The sequence below is a fragment of the Ahaetulla prasina genome, chromosome 5 (genome assembly GCF_028640845.1).
Source record: "Ahaetulla prasina isolate Xishuangbanna chromosome 5, ASM2864084v1, whole genome shotgun sequence".
Classification (NCBI taxonomy): domain Eukaryota; kingdom Metazoa; phylum Chordata; class Lepidosauria; order Squamata; family Colubridae; genus Ahaetulla; species Ahaetulla prasina.
In genome coordinates this window covers 28,105,240-28,121,803 of record NC_080543.1, presented here as the reverse complement: position 1 = coordinate 28,121,803, position 16,564 = coordinate 28,105,240, and the positions used below count along the sequence as shown (strand labels likewise).

Sequence of the window (16,564 nt, the reverse complement as noted above, 5' to 3'; positions counted from 1 at the left end):
ATGTAAATTTAAAAAAAAAATCCTTTGGGGACTATTTTTATTTATATCCCTTCTCAATCTAGTCTAATATTGGCAACCACAGCTGCAGTCTTGCATACTGGAAATAGAGACTAGTGCAGGAATGTATCATCATTTTGTGGTTGTTTTTTGATAAATCACATTTGCTGTTTCCCATTCTTATTTGTCATTCAATTTTTATTCCATTTCTGAGACAAAAACAGAATTACAGAATAAATGAATTGGAAGGGACCTTAGAGGTCTTCTAGTCCAACACCCTGCTCAGGCAGGAAACCTTGTACCATTTCAGACAAATAGTTGTAGAATCTCTTCTTGCTCCAGTGCTGCAGCACCTACAACTTTTGGAGGAAAGTTGTTCCACTAATTAATCATTCTAATTGTCCGGAAATTTCTCCTTAGTTCTAGGTTGGTTCTCTCCTTGTTTAGTTGATAAAATTTGGCTTCCATTTGTGATACTATATTTCATTAAGAATATTTGCAATTACCTTAGCTAAAAAACTAACTTCCCAATACTTTTATATTCCCCTGCATCTCATTTTAATTTTGACTGGAAAGATTAATAAAATACTGGCTGGAAGAGACTTGAATGTTTAAAATTGAATTGTTCCCTTATTGTGCTTTGTGTTTGTACTGATTTTTATTACTCTTAGCTTAATTTCTGTGTTCTTTGATTCACAATGAAGGCTGACTTATCTTTTATCAAATCTACTGCTTCAACATTGAATATTAAATTATATTTAATTCATCCACGCTGAAAGACCATATCATATGCATATTCTATCTTATGAAATGGTCAAGTTTTCCATTGATTCTGGCTTTCTGCCAGCCTAGGAGACATTTCCAAAATGCTAAATTCCACTCCAGTCAGTGGCCAATACACAAAATAGGATTGACATTCGTGGCATCTATAATTAAGTGAGTAACATTAGAGAGATAGAATGATAGTGATATATAGATATTGGCTGAGTAATCTTCAGCATCTTCAAAAATGATCTAGATGAGGGGATAGAAGCGGAACTCATCAGATTTTCAGATGGCACCAAGCTGGGGGAATAGTTAACGTTTAGCAGATAGAGTCAAAATTCAGAAGCATCTTGACAGACTTGAACACTGTATTCTCGTCACCACAATGCAAAAAAGATATTGAGACCCTAGAGAGAGTGAAGAGAAGAACAAAGAGATAAGGGAAGATGAACCATATGATGAAAAATTGAGGGACTTAGGTATGCCTAATTTACCAAAAAGAGGGATCATATGATAGCAGTCTTCTAGTACTTGAGGGGTTGTCACAGAGAAGAGGGAATTGACCTATTCTACAAAGTACCTGAGGACAGGACAAGAAGTAGTGGGTGGAAAATAATTAAAGACAGATCCAACCTAGAATTTAGGATAAATTTCCTGACATTGAGAACAATTAATCAGTGGAATGGCTTACCTCCTGAAGTTGTGGCTGCTCATCACTGGAAATTTTCAAGAAGAGACCAGACAGCCATTTGTCCAGAATGGTGTAGGGTCTCCTGCTTGAGCAAGGGGTTTGAGTAGAAGATCTCCAAAGCCTCTTCCAATCCTATTATGCTATGTTTTGTGTTCTATCTGCTTTATTTAGTGAGAAACGTACTTGTTGAGAGGCACAAATGAATGGGAAAAAGGACAGTGGGATGAAAAAAACACTACAATATATTCAGCATGTTTACGTTTTGATTTCATTGTACATTTTTTGTTTTCCTTTTTGGCAGTTCTGATTCTTACAGTGACATCCACTGTTGTGATAAGCCAAACTACATTTGAGATAACTTGCTTTTTAATCAAACAACACAACAATGCTTCAAGAAATTGGGATTCTTCACCTTCTCTCAAGGTAAAGGAAAATTAGAGTATAAAAATATTGAATTGGATCAAAGTCCCATTTGGTCTATAATTCTGTGCCACAGAATAGCATCTTCCTGTTTGTGTTCCCCATCACATCATACTGAAGACAGAGTGTTATGGAATATAATCTAACATTCTCTACTATTTTTTACAGCATGAAATAAGTTTAAGCTCCACTTAAAGCTGTCTGGTGGACATTGCAAGGAATGTCTGTAATTAATGAATTGAAATCTTATATGATCTCCATTCATTAATTACAGACATTCCTTCCTGCTTTCATGTATGTTGGACTTACCACCATCCAGTTTCACTTATCCTGGGTTCTAGCATTATGAGCAAAGGATATGTCTTCTTCCTCTCCACTTTCTCCGTAGAGTACATATCTTCCTCACCCACTTAATCAATTATTTAGTAAATTAAAGAGTCTCAACTTTCAATTTTCCTTCCATGTGAAGATCAGCCAGTCCTTCAATATTTTCATTGCCTATTCCTGCACCTTTCCCAGGTGAAATACAATCATCAACTTACAATTGAGCCCAAAATTTCCATTGCTAAGTAAGGCAGTTGTTAAATAAGTTTTGTCCCATTTTACAACCTTTTTGCCACAGTTGCTAAGTGAATCACTGCAGCTGTTAAGTGAATCTGGCCTCTCTGATTGACTTTGCTTGTCAGAAGCCTGCTGGGAAGATTACAAATGGTGATCACATGACCCCAGGACAGTGCAACCGGGTCATGTTATGATGGTGTGATAAATACATACCAGTTGCCAAGCACCTGAATTTTGATCCTATGACCACAGGAATACTATAAATAGGCAATAGGCAATTAGTCACTTTTTTAATGCCATTGTAACTTCAAATAGTAACTAAACAAATAGCTGTAAGTCAAGGTCTACCCTGTAATCAGAATTTCTTTGCATTTTTCCATTGGATGTGGACTTTACCTTCTTGAGGCTTGGGTAGATAAATGCTGTCTTCTAAAATGTCTTGAGTGATGTCTTCTTCTGCCACCAGCTTTTCTCTGTGCCTTCTGGCTTCCAAACCCACCAAAGCAATTTCAATTCCACAAATACCAGCTCCATACAAAGGCCATTTGCCACCAGTAGATTCCATTCCATCTGCTGGATTTTCCGGCTGGCCCATGGCTCTGACACAGAAGATGTTGAGACAAATGATTAATGGGAAAGGCCATTGCCACTGTGCTAATTCTTGATTCTTAAGCAGTGACTCTCCTCTCATGGTAATTGGTGTAATGAACAAATATTCAAATTGCCAGGCTTCACAACCTGGGTTTGGGAGTAAATCCTAGGCTTCCTGACCTTTCACAACTTACTCTGCAATTTGGCTAAAAACGTTTGGGCAGGGCTCAATTAGATTTGAATCTTTACTACAGACAAGAATGAAGTCATACACAATAGCTGATTGCCCATTGCTAATGCAAAATTTTTAGAAATATATACACACTCAAGATTTTAACAATTCCCTTCCAAGTGAATTGATACTTGGTGGGATGCTTGGTGGCTTTGAAGCCAAAAGAGTTGTACATTTACCTAATGACCATTTATGGCTTGAGATCTACTAGTCCTCACCTCATCTCTTTCAAAAGACTTCTTTCTTTGTTAACTTATAAATAATGGTTTTGCATTTTCCCTTACCCATTGCTTTTCACTGCTCTTTTTCTGTGAATGGAGCTCAAGCAATGATGGATGTTGCTACTACCTGTCAAAGTATTATAAAACTGGATGTCAAGGTTTTATTTTATCTTTATAATAAGGGATTTTATTCTCCTCCAGATCTTTAATTCTCTGAGCCTGAATTGGTTTTATAATCAGGCAGCTGTTTGGAGTGCTGACCTCTGAAGTATAAGCATAGTTTATGAAGTCCCATCATAAGCTATGCATTCAATTATTTTTTCAACAATTGAAACAAGTCACAAAAATAGTTCATCTTAATGGTAAAGCTAACATTCTTTCATCTTTTCTCCACTGACAGCTGTTCTGTTTCCACACTCTCTTGTGGTCTTCTGAGCAATCTTCATCTTCCCTTTTTCAAACATGTGATATTCCACTGTTAATACTCATTGCCTCCTTTTGCTGCCTGACTTCCATGTCTGTGCTTAAAATTTTGAAGTGAGGTTTTTGTATGCACGTGTGTACCTTCAAGTCACTGTTGATTTGTAGTGACTGCTAAACAACTTAAACAATGCAGCTTTCTTGGCAAAGTTTTGAAAGAGGTTTCCTAAAGCCAGGTGCCCAACCTGGCTTCAGGACTAAATTTCACCATCTATTGGTTTTTTAACAAGGTGCCTTAACCACACCACCAAACTGTCTCTCTATATTGTCTAAATCACTTTCTATTTGTGATATTATTTTCTCTTAAGATATTTTTTCATGTCTCCCAGGAATATCCCCAACTTATACTCTCTGAATATTCCAAAGATACTTTATTCCTAAAGGCAACTGGACTTTTTTCTTTTCTTTTTTTTTTTTAAAGAAAATGTTTAGGGTTTTTTATGAGCAATGAAACATTTTCTAAGAAAAAAAAGGGGAAAAAACCCAAGAAAGTCCAGCTGCCTTTTGGAAAAAGCACCTTTGGGAGTCTCTACATTTGGTACCATAGCTATGGTCTAATATGGATAAATATATGTGAGAACAGAAGCGCTGTTTGACTCCATCCTCCATAAATTTATGTTCTTTTCCTCTTGTTTGCTGAAAATAAAACTGCACGGTCTACTGATTCACAGTAGTTCAGGAAATCATAAATCTTACATCTTAAAATTTATGCTATATTAAGATTTGCTCTCCCTCTTCAAATTCTTTAGTTTGTGCAAAATACCTTGCTTGCCTTTCTGTGCTAAAATAGAAATTATAACTTCCTTTCCTTTTTTTTCCTCACATTTCTGTAAAATTTCAGGTGTTCCTCTTCCTAAACGCTTTCAGTCTTTTGTTCTTTCTTTCTGCTATATTTTGCTAACTGTCTATCCTAATGCCTTGACTTGCCTCTTCTATATATATATATCCCTTCTCCTTATTGCCATTTTCTTCATCATTATCCCTCATACCTATCAATATTTTTGGTCACTGTAGACTCTTTGTTCATATTAGTAGTAGTAGGTTTAGTAGCATTTTTATACCATGTAATCAAAGATATAGCATTGCAAGGAACTACTGTATATTAAGACATATCAATCAGGAATTTGATTTAACATTGGTATGCTCAATACTTTTCTTAGTGAATACCATAAACGGCTTTGACTGACACTTTGTCAGCTATGCTTCCAAGATAAATAGAATTCAAGCAAAATCAAAATTTTACTTACTTTAATTAAAATGTAAATTAGAAAACCTCTATGCATGTAACGTGATTACTGTTCCCTATTTATTTAATAATTTTCTTTTTCTGTCACATTATAAATTACAATTTAGTGACAAATTTTGGTGAAGCTTTGAGAAGGATTCCTAGGTTTGCAAAGGTAGAGGGGTGTTAAAGGGTGTTTGTACTCTGGGCTGCCTATGGTGCACCTCTAATTTCAACACTGATTTTGCCTTTTCACTTACTCATTTAAATTGCTTTGATTTACTATCAGTAGTGGGCAGACAGTAATTTGGGTGACTGAATGTAACCGTTACAGCAAGGTTTTCCTTTCATGAAAAATTAGGTTGATAAATTAATAATAAAAGTATGTCAGTATTTGAAGGAATATTTTGTATTTTTAAAGTCAAACCAATGTATCAACCAAGCCAGAAACATTTTCACTCCATCGTTTAAATCACTTAGATATCTATCAACTCCATACTTCCCCAGACTGAAAGGAAGTAAAGCTACAGTAGTTTCATAATTTCTTATTCCAAGACATAATAAGATTGTGCCTTACATATTCATTTTCTGTGTTTTTACAAACTATGGCAAACATACGAAAAAAAATCTCTTAGGAAGGTTCAACTTAACAGGCATAACGCAATAGACAGCAGTTTTTCAAAACATGAAGGCTAAGGATTGGCTGTTTTCCAGGCCAAGTATCCTTGTAACGGCAATGTTGTATTCAAAAGATGCAAGAGATAGCTTTGATGGAAAAATAGATCTAGTTTAGAATTGGAGTGATTTGATTGTTTGCATATTCTGATAAATTAAGCATATGAAATTGCTTTGTACAAATTCAAATTATTACCCTACTTCAAAATTTCTTCTCCAAGGGTTTCTTTTCACAGCATTCATCACAAAAGATGTCCTCAACCTTCATTTCTTCATCAAATTGTGTAACCTCTCTATCTCTTTCAGTGACTGAGTGGGGAAGGACGAAGAGAGATAGGGAAGGACCTCATTTATTTGGGAAAGATAGAAGGGAAATACTACCTTTATTGGTAGTAGCTTCTCAGCTCTTTTACAGAGAACTGTATGCAAATTATCTTTCAATGCTGTTTCTCTAAAAGCGAGATAGATGTTAAATGATCCAACAGAGTAAACATATATTTTCTATCTCTTACAAAGCAGATGCAAGGTAATGTTGAAGACCTCCAGTGTTCCTTGAATAATCAAAGCACTGAGAATGCCTACAAAACAACCAAGGTTGTAGAAGTTGGTGTGCTTGAAAATGTCAGGTTAAAAGCAGTATTAAATATTTCAGAGAATATCGTCTGCCACTGGGTTTTTAAAGAGATCTGGACCAAATGTAATTCCTCTCTGGATTTGGAGAACCGGTAAGCAAACAAACAAAACACATTAAAAATACGAAGAGCAAAAGTAATATTTATTCCACTTCACATGAGCCTCCAGCTCATGAACAAATGAACAATTGCAATTTTTTGTGCACATGAATTTCCTTCTCAGTAATTCGAATTTTTAAAGATGTGAATAACTGGGTGGTTGCTTGTCTATTTTGAAGTAACACTACTTGCCAAAATTCTCTTGCATCATTCCCTTTCACATATAGTTCTAATATTCAATACTTAGCATTCATCCTTCTTAACTTTTCATAATATATTTCCTGTACTTGTCCTAATTCATTCTTACGGAGAAAAATTGAAGGCAGAGCACTATGCTTCATCAGTGAGTGAGAAGGAGGGAGGTGTCCTTAATTGCCTATTCAATCAATTGACTCTCCCTTAATTCCTATTAGACTGGGCAGAATTGAAGAACAGGAAAGCTTTGGATTCCCATGGATCCAAATCCTCACCTAATCTTTCAATGCAGCTAATTCTAATTCCCAGGTTTCATATACATCTTTCCTTCTCTGACATTAAAGATCCATGGCTGGAAGAAGGTTTCAGAAGCTTAATGGAAGAAATTGGAAGTCAAATTTCCTTCTCCAGAATTCAAGTGGGGAATCCCCACCCAATATTTATACGACTCTAGATGTTTTCCAAATTTATAAATATATTTTTGATTGGGACCCATCCAGGGTTAGTTAGACGATAGACGCTATATAAATGTGATAAATAACCAGTAATGCCTTTTAACGATAAAGTTATGCTATTTAGCCTATTGCTGGATTAAAAGTGATATTGAGAGAATCAAATTCATGTCTCAGTCAGCTATGTTGACTGATTGAAGCTGGGTCCGTTGCTAGATAAAATGTAAAGAAAGGGAAGAGAGGGAGAAAGGAGGCAACTACATTGCTATTAGCTTTACCAATAGACTGCTAATAAAATAAGAAACTTGAAATGAGTTAAGGAAAGTGGTGTCCAAACTGTGACAAACCACCTGAAGTTATCTGCTAAAATTCACAGAATAATGACCCATTAAGTTCTAACCTGCAGCTGGAACTATACTGCTTATGTCAGTCTACCAGTCTTTCTAAATGAAATATATAGTTGCATATTGAAGCTGAAAGCATAATCTCTTCCTCTTCTTGGAATCAGCAAGAAGCCACTAACATTTGGAGCTGTAGAGATTTCAAGAACTTCTAGAGAAGTGTAAGTAGAGAAGAACCGTCATTCTGGCTAACCTAATTCTGTAGGTGATTCATGAAATGGTTTTTCTGGTCCATATACAAGGTTTTTGTTTCCTTTTTGTTTGTCATTTTGGCCTAGTTCTGCACACTGAAGGTTTTTTTTCATAATTATTTCATAAAGGAAGTCTTGTTTTCTGTCTCAACAGGCACATCGTTTCAGTGGAGTTCCCAAGAATCAAAGAAACCCAAGGGGGAAATCACACACTGTTAATTACAACTGAAACCAGTAACTACAAGATAGTATTTATGTTGTATATAAGGAGTAAGTATGACACATGCAGGCTGAGTGGTTTTATATCTTATTTTACAATTAGAATACCGCCCCAGTTAATATTTTAGGTAAAATCCTTTTAAAAAGTATTTAAAGATATTTATTTAATACTACATACATTAAATAAAATGTGTCATGATTCTCATGTTATTGTTGGAGACTTCATTTAAAGCAGATTTTCCTCCTACTTTAATCATATAGAAACTTTAATTTATTTTGGGATAATGTCATGCAATAATCAACAAAGGACAAGTTGTCAATTGCTGGAGTATTCTGATGTTATTTTTCTTGCTATTTATAAATACAGAATGTATAGATTTATAGGATACTGTATATTAGTTGTACTAAGAAGAGATAAAATACAAATAGCACAGCAACGGAAAGCAAAAAACAGAACTAAATGTATAGTTAATGTTGGAAAATACGGGAGTTAGTATGGCTTGTAAAATGTATTGATTTTTTTCAAGCTCAACAAATGGATGATAATTACGTTTATATAAAAGTTATTTATCAACTTTTCATTGATAACTTTCAAAATATGTTGCAGCCAAATGTACTTTCTTTATAGTTATGAATATCCTTTTTTAAAAAAATTACTATGCATTTTTCTATAGGAACTTGTTATATAACAGCCCTGGTGGCGCAGTGGTTAGAATGCAGTATTGCAGGCTAATTCTGCTGACTGCTGACTGCCAGCAGTTCGAGTCTCACTGGCTCAAGGTTGACTCAGCCTTCTATCCTTCTGAGGTCGGTAAAATGAGGACCCAGATTTTCGTGGGCAATAGGCTGACTCTATAAAGCACTTAAAGAAGGCTGGAAAGCACACTGAAGCAGTATCTAAGTCTAAGTGCTATTGCTATTGCTATATAGTTACAGGTATATTCTTCCTTTTAAAAAACTAGAACCCAAAGCTAACCTTCTGAAAGGATGTCTGTGAACTGTCTCCCCTTTGAAAAGCTATCCAGTTCAAGGGTCTTATTACAGGTGTTTCTTATATTAACAGCAACTGCCTGCAATATTGCAGGTTCAAGTCCCACCAGGCCCAAGGTTGACTCAGCCTTCCATCCTTTATAAGGTAGGTAAAATGAGGACCCAGATTGTTGGGGGGCAATAAGTTGACTTTGTATATAGTATACAAATGGATGAAGACTATTGCCTGACATAGTGTAAGCTGCCCTGAGTCTTCGGAGAAGGGCGGGATATAAATGCAAATAAAATAAATAAATAAAATTGTATAATCATCCTACATCATTCATGAAATTTTACCACTACATTTGCAAATGTCTTTTTCTACTGTTTGTTCATATTTTCTTTCTTGAGGATAAAGGGAAACTTCAACATTTAGGTGCTATCAGCCTGAAAGCACTCCCAGGTAAAATTTAAAGAAAATAAAAGAGAAGAGAGGCTTTGAAGTTCCCCATCATTTATAGATAGCTCCTGGATAGGAGATTGAACAGGAAGACATATCTGTCATTTACATATCTGAATATATGGGGTATGAATATAAATATTTTTTGTAATTATAGTAACTGAATATTACAGTTGGTAGTGGATTTGTCAATGGATAAGAAAAATCTGCCTAATTTTACAGACAGAAAAGCAAAATTTAGCTGTGTTCAATGAAACTAAATCATACTGATCTGATAACAATAACAACAGCAACATAAAAAAGAGAATTTCCCTGGGGTTTTACAAATAATAAGTTATAGAGTAGGTCTTTGAACTCTTATTTAGGGTACAATATAGCAAGAGATTAATTGCACTTTCAATAATCCCTTGTCCACAGGGATATAATCTTAGTTCATACGGTACTTTTCTATCAACTCTCCAAAACTGCTGTGTGAAAAGCATTGAAGCGTGTTAACATAAGTGCTCTTTGGCATTTAGAAACAGTTAACTGGTGTATCTCACTGGTTTGTAAAAGGAACTTGACTGCTCTTAAAATGTTCTTAAAGTAGAATAGGTTGATCTTGTTGGGTTTCCAGCTCTCTGATAGATTGATTAAATCTGAGTGCACACTCAGAACCCATGATTAGGAACACCTCAGTGGAAAAGCTGAGAGATTAAAGTTTTTGTGAGATTGGTCTGTACCATATTGACTTGTAATTGTCCTCAATAAGAAAATAACTCAAACCTGTGGGAAAGAAGAGTAACTTCAACCAACGTAGTATGGAAAGGTCCATGTACCTGTTTCAATTCAAGATAGTCCTCCTTCCTTAATACTACATTTAATACTACATTTAATATTACATTTAATACTACATTTAATACTACATTTAATATTACATTTAATACTACATTTGGACTCTTTCAAGAGAAGAAAAGGAAGTTTAAGGTCCTAGCTGTGCACCAAAAAGTACTTATGCACAAACCTGTCACTTGCTCATAGTCTTCTCTACAAAGATGGCATATATTATATTTCTATTTAATCACAATAATTATGTCTACATGTAAAGTGCATTCCCTTTGGCATAGAGTGCATTAAAGCATGACCATTTTTTGATAATACATAAGTAGCTCTTCAATAAGGGTTGTTCTAACTGACATTCAAAGGAGAGATAAATAGGTAGAAATGAGGAATTTTGAAACTTGAAAATGTTTTGTATGCTGTGCTTTTAAACCATTTATCCTTTTTCCTATTTATAATCCACCTTGCATGTTAGTTCCATTATTGTGGGATATTTTTCCACTCTTCTCACTACTTTTAAGCTAGAGCAGTTTCAACCTTCGTAAGGAAAAGCTCTGAAATGCTTTGAGTCAATTCATGTTTCCCTAAAGTTTAAAGTATCAAACTGACATAGCAGTGGTGCTGGGACACTTTTATAAGCCTTCTGGAATAACAGGATTGACTGGTAGTTCTCTGAATGAGCTGTGATCTGTCAACAAGAGTTTCTGATTCCCAATGGTTTGACCGCAACAGTGCCAAAAGCTACCATGCCACTTAAATTAGGCTGATAACATGAAGATAACCGAGAGTAGGGCTGCTGTATGAGTGAACTCTGTACTGAAAACAAAAGAACAACTTGTTGTTCCTTAATTCTAAACATAGGTTTTCACCTCCCCACCCCTGTTTTGTACTTGACAAATTGGTAACTTGTATAAAAATAGTAGCTCATGGAACTTTAATGTCTTCATAAGGCTATTTAAAAATAATTACCATTGTTTCCCCTTTTTAAAAAGTATAAGAGAGTCAGCTAATTGGGCAAGAAATCATATTTAAGAATATATTTAAGAATCAGAGAGCAAAAGGCTAATGTTGAAGTTCCAGAGGAGTTGCCCACTTAGATGGCAATGATTTCAAAAACCTAAACAAGCTCGGGCCTTGTTAGAATTGAAAACCACCCAAAAATCTCAGGACTGTAGGCTGGATCAGAAAATTGGGAGGTGGGGGATGAAAAGCAATGCAAAGTATTTTTATACTGTTGTCAAAAAAACCTACAAGTTCATGAACTCACTTGGAATTGAACTGAATTTGAGACTTTAGCTTTTGAATCAGAAATTATTGCTGCTCAAAACTTACATTTTCTGGGGCCTTTCCAGTTTTTACACTACTCAGAAAAAAAAATACAGGGAACTTAAACTACTGATACCCAGAGCTGGACTCTGCACAAAATGGCCCAAAACTTGAAAAAAAGCTATATAGATAAATAAAGATAAAGTTACAAATTTGTTGAAATCAGACCACATGCGGTTGACTCCAAGGGACATGAGAAATGCAATGCAGGAGTTCTATCAAGAAGATGAATTTTCTGTTAAAGAGTTTGGCGGAACAGATTGCACTAGCTGAAAAACTAGCATCATATAATCATTGTATGATTGAGATAACTGAGATGGGTTTTGGGGGGAAGGTGTATGCATGGATTCTCTTCCTCTAAGCCACAACTCCCCCCCCCCAATTTTCCAAGACATTATTTTAAACCAAAGTATTAACCTAGATAAAGTAACCATGAAAACCGTACAATTTACTTTCAGTAATCAAATATGTGCTCTAAGGCACTTTCAGATCTGTTGCAACAGTAACTTCCACAATTCCTGCACAGCATAGCAATTGGCCCTCTAATTCACCTGGGAGTGCAGTTTGAGAAAGTCTACTGAAATAAGAATTAGGATATAGTAACAACCTTCCACAGTTCTGTTTTTGATAGAAATAATTGGATTAAATGTTCAACACCAAAGTTCAATTCCGCACACACACACACGCTCAAATGATAAACTTGAGATGAATGCCCTTTTTTTGCAACATGCCTAGGCACTTTGATTCACCTTTGGATAAGTTGGCAAATAAAGGAAGCTACTCTGCTAATTAGTTTTCAATGAATTTCATTTGGAAATCATGGCTTCTAGTTAAGAGTTTAGGCTTGGAAGATAATATTACTCTATCACTTAGTATCTTAATTTTTTTCCTGACTGCAATGAAGCCCTGCAATTTTTATTAAAAAGCTTCCTGGCTTCTTTAGTTACTCAGGAGGTTATTTAATCAAATATAGTTTATATTGCAGCTTATATACAGTATTTCTTCATATTTTATTAATGTGTCCTTGCATGACTAAACAGAGCCAATTATCTCCATTCCGAAAAAGTATCTGTATTCCCCCCTCAAGCATCTGTATTCTAATCATTATTTAGAAAATACCTTTAGCAGTGATGAAGGGAAGAAATTAATGTTGAATAGTAATTTGCCTAATGTTGTATTTTTTAGCCAATGTCAAGCTGAAGTTTGGTTATCGTTTGAATTCACGGTTCTCAATTTTTTCATAGCCGTGCTAATTTTTTGCTTTTTATTTTAAAAAAAGTATATCGTGCTGGCTTGCATTAAAAATGTTCATAAACATAATGTACAAGCTGCATTAATTTAATGGGAATGGTAATGGTTTGCAAAAACAATATAGATTAGGCAAATTGAATTGTAAGTACACATATCAGAAGACATATCTGCACACCAAAACAGGTACATGCTATAATGGAGATTGATGGGGGAAATGCTCAGGTTTAATAAATGACAGTTTATTATTCTTTGACAGTTTCAAAGAAATGACAGAAGCTAAACAAACAAACAAACAAACAAGAAAACACACATATCCATTGGGAATGGTAAAATAAGAAAAGGTAGGATCAAGGATTAATGAATGAATATCAACTAAATAGAGGAGCAAGAAGCTAGCATGAAAGAAATATACAGTGGTTTGAGAGAGAATAAATGGTAGTAGAGAGAATAAATTAGATTTGAATCACAAAACAATATGCACAAGGGGAAGCCCCAGAAAGTCATGGTTGGATGGAACTGATGAGATCCACAAAAAGTGAAAGTTGAGAAGCTGAAGTAACAAAAGACAATTTATGAGGAAGTGTATGGACATGATGGAAGCAAAGATAGCACTAGCAATAGCACTTAGACTTATAAATTGCTCCATAGTGCTTTACAGCATTCTCTGAGCGGTTTACAAATGTCAGCCCCAAAATACTGCCCCCAACAATCTGGGACCTCATTTTACTGACCACGGAAGGATGGAAGGCTGAGTCAATCTTAAGCCAGTCAGGATCGAACGTCAGAATATGGACAGAGTTAGCCTGCAATACTATGTTTAGAATTGAATTATTGCATTCTAACCATTGCGCCACCAGGGCTTCTAGATGTTTTACCAAGATAGAAAAATATAGAGAGAATAAAGAGAATTGGAGATGAGCAGCTATAGAAATTTCATTATGTATATAGCGGAGACAAACTCTTTACATATTTTTTGTAAAAATGAACATAAAAAAATAACTAAGATTCATGTACAAAATGCATACCTAAAAAGCACTAAAAAAGCACTATACGCATCATTTTCAATAGGAAGCCCAGGAAAGCCATATTTCATAAAACACGGAGATGAAAGTGTGAGGTGCATATCAGAAGGACATCCTACACCAGTTCTTGAATGGTTGCCTTGCCAGGTTCCTGATGAGAAGTATGTGGCTTCAAACTATTGTCTTTTTTTTCCTTTTCTTTTCTGGGACTCTCAATTTTTGCATTATTTACGTTTCATCTGAGAGAAGATGCCCACAGAAGAAAATATTTGTAACTCAGGGTTGAACTGTAGGATCCTTGGTGCTCTCTGAGCTTGGTTTGCTTGCAGACGCTTCATTACCCAACTAGATTACATCATCAGTACTAGAAAGGACTGGGATTTGCTTTCCATTTATATATAAGTGGCTTACTCTGTAAATTTTGGCATAGTTGCTCTTGGTGATTCCTTGATTAGGCTGTAGTTTACTGTTTGTCTGAGATAGTAGTTCCTTGACTGAGATATTTTTCTAAGAGAGGATGTCATGCAGTAAATAGACAGAATGCTATGGCAAATGCTATGAATTTATTTATATGGAATTTATTTATTTCCGATAATTTCCATACTCATCCATTGAAATTGCAAAACGATCTTCCTGCCTTAAAATTTCTTGCTATGTGAATTTCATTGCTATGAGAGCAGTAGGCAATAGCATTCTTTTAGCAAAAACCTCATTGCTTCTAGAATGTAAGAAACCTAGGAATTAAGTTTCAGAAAATGTTTGAACCAATTTCCCCTTATATTTGGCTATACATTTAAATGCCCAGACAACACCTGCTTTCTCATGTGTGGGAAAATAGGAGGCGGGGATTTAGTAGAGAGCTTGTCTTTAGACATAATAGCATTCTTCCTGTCGGTCAAGGTCAGGCCGATTCTGCATCTGGAGAAGGAGTGGTCAGAGTGCTGTCCCGAGATGAGACGGAAGATGATTGGAGCATGTGATCAACTGAGGAGTGAGGGGATGGTTTTGGGGGTTTTGTTTTACTGAGGGAAAACCCGGACCTCTCAGATTTGGGTTTTCCCAGATGTGCCAGTTTACCTATTCTAGTAAATAGAACTTTGCAAAATGCTTGCTTCAGAGTTTTTACTCTGGGAGGTTTCTGGAACGCTGACAAAGTGGTTTTCTCATAATTTTGTTGTACTCCTTCACTAAGGCTTCCTGTCCTCATAAAGCTGATGATGCAATGTGACTCAAGACAGGGAGCCAGCAAATAGAAATAGATTTTATGCAGATCTTTGGTATATGAGCCCCTTCCTTATTGATGATGCTCATTCAATTTATCTTAGACTTAGCAGTTTTCAATAAAATATAAGTATTTTTCCGTTATCACAATCTCATCTACTGTACCTCATTGTAACTGTGGGCATTTTGAAACACAGCTACAGCTATTCAGCGATGAAGCATAATTCCTAACTTAAATAGTCACTAAACTATTCAGATATAGTTTTTCCCCCATCCCTAAATGATGATAAATTAATTTATCTTTATTTAGGAAGAAGTTCTATACCTGTGATCTGTAAAGAATAGAATATCATTACTTGCACTGCTATATTTTTTCTATGCTAAAAAGTTATGAAGAGAATTAACATTTAAATCAGTATTACCATCACCAACATTTTATATTAATCTGTTGCTGTTTTGATTTATAGGTGTAGATTTGTTTCTGAAGACCTGAGGGAAAATCAGAAAGCACAGCTTTCCTTAAGAAAAGAGGGCTTGTTATTTGAACCACATGTATGGTGCTGTGCAACTACCAGTAATAACCGGAGCAAAGTATGCACAGAGCTTTATACAATAGGTAAAAAAGTACAAACTGAGTCTGCCTTAGGATATCTTCTTCTTGTTGTTGTTGTACCATACCTGTCATCGGATGTTGGCGATCATGTTGGCGATTCTATTTTTATCAACAGCCGCACAAAAAAGTGCTGCTGAGTTTTGTCCAAACCAGTTCTTCTTCTTCTGCCTGGACTTCGTTTGCCTTCAATCTTTCCTTGGAGGATTAAGTGAAGGATGCTGTATTTTTCCGGGAGTCGCATCACATGTCCAAAATATTCTAACTTTTGCTTTTTTATGGTTTTGATGATTTTCCTCAGCTTTCCCAGGCACTTACCACCTCCTCATTTCTAATTTTGTCAATCCAGTTTACACGTAACAGCTGCCTGTAAATTCACATTTGAAATGCTTCTAGTCTCTTCAAGTGGCTTTCTGTCAGAGGCCAAAACTCTGCTCCGTAGAGATTGATTTTCAATCTTAGACTTATGTCCTTAGAATATATTAATTTATGTTAACTGTGCCTTCGGATTCCTAAAGTCAAGAACAAACTTCAACATAGAAAGAAATACTCATGGGCATATAGCCAAAGGATTGCCCTTAATACTTCACTCCATAAAGAATTGAAATGGTTCCTCCCCTTCCCAATATTTGAAGTTATAACTTCAAATATTGGAAGCATAAACCACCTAAAATAACTGGGAGTCAGGCGGCATATAAATTTATATTATTATTATGCCTAGTCCCAAAGTCAGCCAGATGTTTAGACTGGATTTATTATTGTATCTGAGGAAGACTAGTAAGTGTGTTTGGTTGCTTTAGCATATAATCAGATTCAAATGCACAAGCTCAAACATGAGC

The 16,564-nt window shown here is 35.5% G+C and overlaps 1 protein-coding gene across 1 annotated transcript in view; it reads left to right on the top strand.

Annotated features, from left to right (window-relative positions):
- Window positions 1–16,564, top strand: part of FLT3 (fms related receptor tyrosine kinase 3) — a 64,069-nt gene that overhangs the window by 5,245 nt on the left and 42,260 nt on the right. Inside the window, exons 2-6 of the mRNA XM_058186601.1 lie at window positions 1,755–1,876; window positions 6,375–6,583; window positions 7,983–8,098; window positions 13,941–14,055; window positions 15,583–15,731. Coding sequence (XP_058042584.1) covers window positions 1,755–1,876; window positions 6,375–6,583; window positions 7,983–8,098; window positions 13,941–14,055; window positions 15,583–15,731 — 711 coding nt within the window. The remainder of the gene's footprint in view (window positions 1–1,754; window positions 1,877–6,374; window positions 6,584–7,982; window positions 8,099–13,940; window positions 14,056–15,582; window positions 15,732–16,564) is intronic.